The sequence below is a fragment of the Lathyrus oleraceus genome, chromosome 1 (genome assembly GCF_024323335.1).
Source record: "Lathyrus oleraceus cultivar Zhongwan6 chromosome 1, CAAS_Psat_ZW6_1.0, whole genome shotgun sequence".
Lineage (NCBI taxonomy): Eukaryota > Viridiplantae > Streptophyta > Magnoliopsida > Fabales > Fabaceae > Lathyrus > Lathyrus oleraceus.
This window is the reverse complement of record NC_066579.1, coordinates 7418982-7427831: the sequence shown is the minus strand read 5'-3', so window position 1 is coordinate 7427831 and position 8850 is coordinate 7418982. Positions and strand designations below refer to the sequence as shown.

Here is an 8850-nt window from a genome sequence, read left to right as displayed (position 1 = left end):
ATGCATCAAACGAAGGGTAGAAGATAAACCATGTATACCCATCATAAGAAAGGAGATCGGGTTCAAGATAGTTCGTCAGAGACTTAGTGTTAGTAGGAGACCGTTATAGAAACATTGAGTTACCTAAGAATCAGTTTGAGAGATTTGTGTAGAGGAAAAGAGGAAGTAATTTGGATTCAAGGGATTCTAGTAAAATGATTCTATAATTGGAGTTAAGAGAGTTACCTTAGAAATGAAGCAAACTCAGAGTAGGGAGTAGTGTAAACCTTGTAATATGAAAGTTATAACGAGATGCATTTCAGACAAAGGCATAATGGAGCCATTAAGATTTTATTAAGGCTAAGATAAAGGTGTGTAGTTGAGGTATGCTCACATATGGAGATTTCTAGAGAATGGAGTGGAGTGGAGAAAGTTAAACCTTGGTATTAAGAGAAGTATGTGATTGTAGCATTATGGTCACAAGTGTGTGTAATTGATTCCTTGCTCTGAGATGGATGTGAAATATCACCCGATTTATTTCGAACAATGAGTATTATATCCTGAGAAGTTCGAGTCTATGGTAAATATTGGAAAAAATAGGTAAAATTTGTTATATCTTATTTGTCAGCCTTAGGTTGGTTTATATAGTGAAGATACAATTATTATAATTTATTTTCTCCTTAATGGAGAATAAAGAAAAATAAAGGTAGTATTAAAGGAAATAATAAAACCACAAATCATATATTCTCTAACACCTCCCTCAAGTTGGTGCAAATATATCTATCATGCCCAACTTGTTTATCAAATACTCAAAAGTAGGCCTTGCCAAACTTTTGGTCAGGATATCCGCAGTTTGTTGACTTGAAGTCACAAAGGGTAGACATATGATTCCCGCATCTAAGTTTTATTTTATGAAGTGTCGATCAATCTCGATATGCTTGGTTCTGTCATGTTGAACGGGATTATGAGCTATGCTAATAACAACTTTACTATCAGAGTATAATTTTAATGGAAGCTCAATTTTCATCTTAAGTTCTTCTAGGACTCTAAGAATCCATAATCCTTCACAAATACCTTGAGACATATCTCTAAACTCAACCTCTGCACTACTCCTTGCCGCAACTCCTTATTTATTGCTCCTCCATGTCATAAGATTACCCGAAACATAGGTACAATATCCAGAGGTTAATCTTCTATCTGTGACTGAACCTGCCCAATCGACATCGGTGAAGATAAACACATTTCTTTCACTAGTCTTCTTAAAAAGTATTCCTTTTCCAGGATTTACCTTCAAATATCTCAATATCCTATAAACCGCCTCAAGATATTCCTCGAAAGGAGAATTCATAAACTGACTCACTACACTAATTGAGAAAGAAATATCAGGTCGGGTGTGTGACAAATAAATCAGTTTCCCAACCAATCTCTGATATCTCCCAGTATCAACATAATCATTACCTTCTCCCCAAAGTTTAACATTAGGATCTATAAGGGTATCCGTAGGACGATATCCACTCGTTCCCGTTTCTTTCAACAAGTCTAGAATGTATTTCTCCTGTGAAACCACAATACCATTTTTTGACCGAGCAACCTCCATACCTAGAAAATATCTCATGAATCCCAGGTCCTTGATTTCAAAGTCTACTGCCAATTTCTCTTTTACTCTTGCCATTTCCACTGTATCGTCTCCAGTAAGGACAATATCATCAATATAAACAATCAGGACAACAACTTTTCCATCGTGGGAGAACTTTGTGAACAAGGTGTGGTCAGCCTGTCCTTGGATGTACCCTTGTTTCTTCATGGACTAAGTGAATTTTTCAAACTAAGCTCTAGGGGATTGCTTTAACACATACAAAGACTTATTTAGTTTGCACACATTTGATCCAAATTTGTTTTCAAAGCCAGGAGGAATGTCCATATATGCTTCTTCTTCTATATCACCATTAAGAAATGCATTACTAACGTCTAACTGATGCAAAGGCCAATCCATGTTAGCAGCAAGACACAAAAGAATTCTGACAGTGTTAAATTTTGCAACAAGAGAAAATGTCTCTAAGTAATCTATACCATAGGTCTGAGTATCTAAGTAAAGCCTTTAGCCACCAAGCGATCCATGTACCTTTCAATTGACCCATATGAATTATACTTCACAGTACACACCCATTTGCATCCAACAGTCTTCTTGCCATCTGGTAGTGACGTAACACTCAAAGTTTTTTTCTTTTCAAGAGCTTCCATCTCCTCAAGTACAACTTTCTTTCACTTTGGAATTTCTAGAGCAACCTGTACACTTTTTGGAATTTCTACACTAGATAATTTTGAAGTGAAGGCAGACATAAATCAAGACAAATTTTAATATGATATAAAATTGGACATGGGATGTTTAGTGCAAGATCTGACAGGTTTTCTAATGGCAACATGATCATCTATATCAGGATACAAAATACAACTCTCAGAAACAGAGATAGACTTACCTTTTCTTTTGTTAGGAAGTTGATCATTCCAAGGTTCAGATTCCTGATAGTGTTGAGATATAGACTGATCCTTTTCCTTTATGGTGTTTTTTTCCCATAAAAACCTTTCCTTTCCAAGTCTTGTTTCCTAATTCAATTTTGTTTTGTTGAAGTGACTCATTATTTTGTGGCATTTCAATTAGAACATCATTATCATCATTTTTAGGATTCTCATCGTTTTCTACAAGAGAAAATGTAGGCTTAGATTCACAAGGTTCCTTACTCATAACGGGAGTATGATCAGATAAATAATCATGGCCATTTTCTGTTGGTGCAGGTGCAAAAATCTCAGAATTTTGTGATATTAGCAAAGATAAGTTATTTAAAAAACTCATGTCCTCAATTTGAAATGAGTCTTCGTTTATCTCCCCCCCTTGAAGATGAGTGTCATAAAAAAGGTTTATTTTCAAAGAACGTAACATCCATAGTGACAAACATTTTCTTATTTTTTAGATCAAAACATTTATATCCTTTTTGAATTGGGGAGTATCCAACAAAGACACATTTTATAGCATGTGGCTCAAGTTTTCCAACAATTTTATGTTCATGAACAAAGGTTGTGCAACTAAAGATTTTTAAAGTCAAATCAGTTAAAACACGAGTACTAGGAAAAAATTCTTTGAAGACATTAATAGGAGTTTGAAAATTAAATTTTTTGGAGGGCATTCTATTAATTAAATCATGTAGCTGTTAAAACAGCTTCGCCCCATAAATAATTTGGTACTTTATTTGAAAAAAGTATAGCTCTAGCAAGCTCTAGTAAATGTCTATTTTTCCTTTCGGCCACTCCATTTTGTTGAGGAGTATTAGGACATGAACTTTGATGTACAATCCTATTTTTTAGAAAAAAATCATCCAGGATAGTGTTAAAATATTCTTTGCCATTATCATTTCTAAAGACTTGGATATTTGTTTGAAATTGGTTCTACATCATTGAAAAAAAATTCTTTACAGCCTAACATACATCTGATTTCCCCTTTAACAAGTAAACCTAACATACTCTTGTATGGACATCTATAAACGTGATAAACCATTTTTGGAGAGAGAGGTTTTGAATAATAGAAAAAGGTTTTGATGGTTTATTAGGCTGTATTGAAAACTTGGAACGATGATGCTTTGCAAAATCACATGCTTCACATTTAAACGAAGAAAAGTTCTTATTGTGAAATATCTTAGGAAACAAGTGTTTTAAGTAATGAAAACTAGGATGACCTAATCTTAAATGCCATACCATAATATTGTCATATTTATTATTCAAAACAGAAAAAGACTCAAAGCAGGAACTTATTGTTTTTGAAGGTAGTTGTGATGCAGATCCAATGTTAAGGTAGTAGAGTCCTTCACTCTCCTTAGCACTGCCAATCGTCTTCCCCAAGTTCAAATCCTGAAAGAGACAGTGAGATCGGAAAAATTAGTTTGGCAATTTATTTCTTGGGCTAATTTACCGACGAACATTAAATTACAAGATAAATTTGGAACATGAAGGGCATTTTTAAGAGTTAACATTGGAGACAACACAACTGACCCTTTACTTGCAATGGCTGAAAAAGAGCCATCTGCGATTTTTATTTTTTGATTACCTACACTTGGACTATATGAAGAGAACAAAGTAGATTCACCTGTCATGTGATTGGCTGAATATACTATCCAAGTATGATTAGGACTGGCACTAAGAAATGCAGAATTACCTTTTGTTGCTATAGAGCAAGAAGGGGTTAGAGACTCGAGGAGTTTGTACAATCTGTCCAGTTGCTCCGTAGTGAGTGGAAGCTGAGACGGAGGAGTGCCTCCCTTGATCAAAATTACTAGCTTGAAATGCATGACCATTTTTCTTCTTCCAGTTATGAGGTTTGCCTTTGAGCTTCTAACAAGTTTCACGTGTATGCCATCGCGCTTGCAGTGATCATACAAAGGAACTTTGTATGACCTTCTTCCCTCGTCAAGGTTCCTAGTAGCCAGAGCTAAGCCTTCAGATTCAGAGTTTCATGGTGTCCTGGCCATCATAATTCCTTGTCGTGCCTCTTCCCTTCTTATTTCAGCAAAAGTTTCACGAAGAGTTGGCATTGGTATTTTTCCTAAAACTCTACCTCTTACCTCATCAAGGTCTTTATTGAGTCCAATGAGAAACATGAATACACGATCATTTTCTTGCCTCTTGTGAAATAAAACACCATCTTCTATACACCTCAAATTATCATCATAACATAGATCTAACTCTTTCCATAGTGTCAAAAACTCATTATAATAAGTAGTTACACTCATGTCACATTGTTTCGTATGCCATAACTTTGATTTTAAATCAAAAATTTGAGAGGAGTTTTGAATATCAGAGTATGTTTCCTTAACAACTTTCCACACATCCTTTGCGGAAGGTAAAAACATGTAAGGCTTATCTATTCCAGTTTCCATAGAGTTTACCAACCACACAATAATCAAGGAGTTTTCCAACTTCCATTGTTTGTAACGAGGATCTCCTATTGTCGGTTCAGCTACTGCTTGTTAAGAAACCAAGTTTTCCTTTTCTATCCAATACCATATGAACGGTTTGAGCCCATTCATTATAGTTATTGCCATACATTTTAGGGATATTGACCTTGAGGGAGCATGAGGAAACCTCTTGATCATTACCGCCTATGTTGGAATAACTGTCACCAAAAACAATGTAGTTCCTTTTTTATTGTTGCCATCATTACTGCCATTGTTTATGACCACCGGCAGTTCCTCTCGTACGCCATTTCCGGGGTCACCGCCGTTTCCCGGTCGACGCCCGACTCAGGTTATGGTTGTTCTCCATGGTTGGATCCAGTGTAGGCCTGTGACGGGGAAGGCCACTTGTCGTTGTTATTCGCCATAGGAGGCTAAATGGGTATGTGAATCGGGTCGGGAAAGAAAGTGGGTCGAATAAAAATAGGTTGAGGAAAGCTTTATGGTAACCCCTAACCCAACACAAATAGGTGGAGGAAAGCTTTATCGTAACCCCTAACCCAACAAAAATAGGATGAGGAAAGCTTTAGGGTAACCCCTAACCCAATGCTCTTAACCCAAAAAAAATATGTTGAGAAAAGCTTTACGGTAACCCCTAACCTAGTGCTCTTGATACCATATTGGAAAAAATAGATAAAAGCTGTTATATCTTATTCATCAGCCTTAGGTTGGTTTATACAGTAAAGATACAATTGTTACAATTTATTTTCTCCTTGATGGAGAATAAAGAAAAATAAAGGTAGTATTAAAGGAAATAATAAAACCAGAAATAATATATTTTCCAACAGTAAACAACAAAAGACAAACCATGATTGAGTATGAGACTAAGTGTGAATCATGGAATGGACTATACCGGGTGGTCATGCTGGTAGTTGATAAGAGTTGTCAGTTATGAGTCGTTCAAATAAGTGACTTCTGTGTGGTGAAGTGTTCAATAGATATTGGTTTAGAAGAGAATCCAAGTCAATAAGTATGTGATAATGTCAAGGTTAACCTTGAGTGCGTATTATATGGTTTGCAAGAGTAAGAATGGGTTATTGAAAGTCAGGTTGTTGTTCATCTTCCTAAGTAATGTTTGGAATGTTTAACCCGGGAGTATGATGTTCACACCTTGTTGACCCTAAGTATATCCCAAATCTCATTGGTGTACTATTATGGATGAAGGTGTTTTTTGAAAGGTAATGAATTGGTATCCGAAGGCGGATTTTTAAATAACCGAGTTCAAGGCGACGTTGAAAGGGTGTCTGGCTCTTGGTTAAGAAAGCCTCATAACTGCGTTAAATAAATGTCTCATATGAATGATTCGGGATAGCGAAAGAAGATAAATTATCCATCCGAGAGTACACACATTGTGAAAGCAGGTGTTGTACATTTTTGTCTATTTTCTATAAATTATTTTGTTTTTCATATTAAATTCTGAGAGCCAATTGAGTATGTTGGGATAGGTCGTCATGTACCCCATGTACTGTCTTTTATTTATGTTAGTTTTATTCATTAACACTGAAGTGAATCACGTGAAAATGAGGATATCAAGTTCTTCAAAAATTCTTTTAACTCATGTTTTGATAAATTTTCCATTTTTAAATGTGAGAGAGAGAGAGAGAGAGAGAGAGAGAGAGAGAGAGAGAGAGAGAGAGAGAGAGAGAGAGAGAGAGAGAGAGAGAGAGAGAGAGAGAGAGATGCCACTACTATTGATCCATGGCAAGTGCACCATAGCTGATTAAATACAAATTTTTACAAATAAACAAAAGTTTTAATGAGCCCTAAAACAAACATCTAAATCATGACCACATGCAAGAACAAGACCAATGACTCAATATGATATGAGGGCTTAACACAAGACTACGTACTAGGTCAAAACAAGAATGTCCATGACCATATGCCAAATGACTTATGATGAATGTAAGTGTGAATGCAGATGAGTGCAACTAGTGTAATTTAAAACAAATGTCATACAATGTAATAAGTTAAAAGTAAATAGATGGTATGATGAAATTAGGGTATGACACTTATTAGTTTAAATTTAGCAAAATATTAGGTAGAAATGAGAGTTAAAAAATTTCAGTGCATAATCTTGTTTCATCTGTTTTTTTTTTGCTTACAAAAATTCAAGTGTAATGGGAAACATAATCAAATGTAGTTAAAATATATTGGTGTCCATGTAAATAAGTAGTAATTATAGGACCCCAAATGTCCATGTAAAATGTCAAAGCATTGTAACGATGCATGTTCACTAGTGGGAAATGGAAATTTTGTTTGTTTTGTCCATGTGATTGTTCATATAAAATGTTTTTATTAATAGAGATATAAGGAAAAAAAGTACACAGTTGCTATGAAACATATGCAAAGCGGTGGCCTAACCAAAAGTTCCACTTATCCAAGTTATAGGAAAAAGTAGATCTTATAGATTTTTCAACAAATTAACTTATTCTGGGCCGGCCAGAGGCCCCAATAAATATGGACATGGGAGAAAAATGATCCACCACGTCACATGTAGAGTATGTGTGCTACCCTAATCATGAATGCAAGTGATCTTGATCCAAGATGAATCAAATGAATCTCTGTATTCCACGTTAATAGATTAACAAACGATTATAACTGCTCTACTATATAAGATGGAGGCAAGCCATTTCTCAGATGTCTTTTGAATTAAAATATAATTCACTCATATTACTCTCATACTAAGTTGAGTTTTGGAGTGATAACCTTAAAGGTCAACCCCTCTTCCACCGTACCGAAATTTCAAGTCCACAATCACGATCTACATCCATCAATCACCAATCAATTTTGGTTCCAACACGAAAAATAATTATTGTCATAGTTGTGATCAATTACAAAAGTATAAGTATCTACAAAGGAAGGAAAGACATCATTACAAGGAACAAGACCCTTTGGATATTGGTTGAGGATGTAAAGGTTGTTAACTAGCTCATTATTCCTATTCATCCTCAAGGTAAGCAAGTTCTGGATTAAACATGAATCTGAAGTAAATATAATTTTTCAATTAAATGTTTTTGTTAATTGAGAAATAAAGATCAAACTAAGATGAAGTTGGGGTTAAAAATAAGATATTTGTGAATTCTCAGTTATTTGAAAAATACATTTTCCACAATAATGAGCAAGTAAAGTGGTATCATTTAATGAGAAAGTAAAGTGGTATCATTTGGAAAACATACATAGCAGATTCACTAACTATTGATATTCTTCTTTTGACAGGGAAATGTTTATGTCATGAGATCTATGGTCATCATTGGTGTTGTTAGGGGATGGGTTATGATTTCTAGTGTTAGTGACATTGCTGTAGGAGTTGTGTTTCATGGTCCCAATTTGAATTTTGGGTCTATATCCTGGAGGGATCCCATGTTTAAAGTAACAACGGTTTATAATGTTATTGGTTTTGTGACAATGTGTGCATATTGAAGCTAGCGTAGATATACTTGGATGCATCACGCATTCGAACATACAACAAAGTCACCATCAAACTTCATTTATTCCCGAAGGAAAGGGAAAACATCGATAAAACCTGGGGAAAAGAGATAACTGGGTAAGGAAGTCGGTTATGAAAGGGGAAGGTATTGACATCCCTAATATCCGTTGTACTCAAAGGGAAGCGTTTTGACTGTTCTTCCTCGAATGAGTGTTATATCTAAGAATTACTCGTGAAAGAATAAGGGGAAAAGAAAAAGAATAGATAGATTATTCAGAGAGGATTATAACCCTCATGCCTACGTATCCTTATAGTGCAATAAGGAATTCAAAGCTCCATAGTTCATAGAACCAATGGCGGGAGATGAAAAGAAGAGTGATAATAAATATGGTATCAACCAAAGGATAATGTGATTTGACTCAAAACAAAGGATGAAATCTGAAC

General features: G+C 35.2%; 1 protein-coding gene across 1 annotated transcript; it reads right to left on the bottom strand.

The window, feature by feature from the left end:
• Nucleotides 1-1105: 1105 nt before the first annotated feature.
• LOC127086958 (uncharacterized mitochondrial protein AtMg00810-like) lies at nt 1106-1783 on the bottom strand. The gene has a single exon (XM_051027781.1). The coding sequence runs from the start codon at nt 1781-1783 to the stop codon at nt 1106-1108; it is 678 nt and encodes a 225-aa protein (XP_050883738.1).
• Nucleotides 1784-8850: the final 7067 nt, after the last annotated feature.

Bases quoted from the DNA above. Each gene is read 5' to 3' on its own strand.
- LOC127086958 (XM_051027781.1), bottom strand. From the start codon at position 1,783: ATGAAGAAACAAGGGTACATCCAAGGACAGGCTGACCACACCTTGTTC.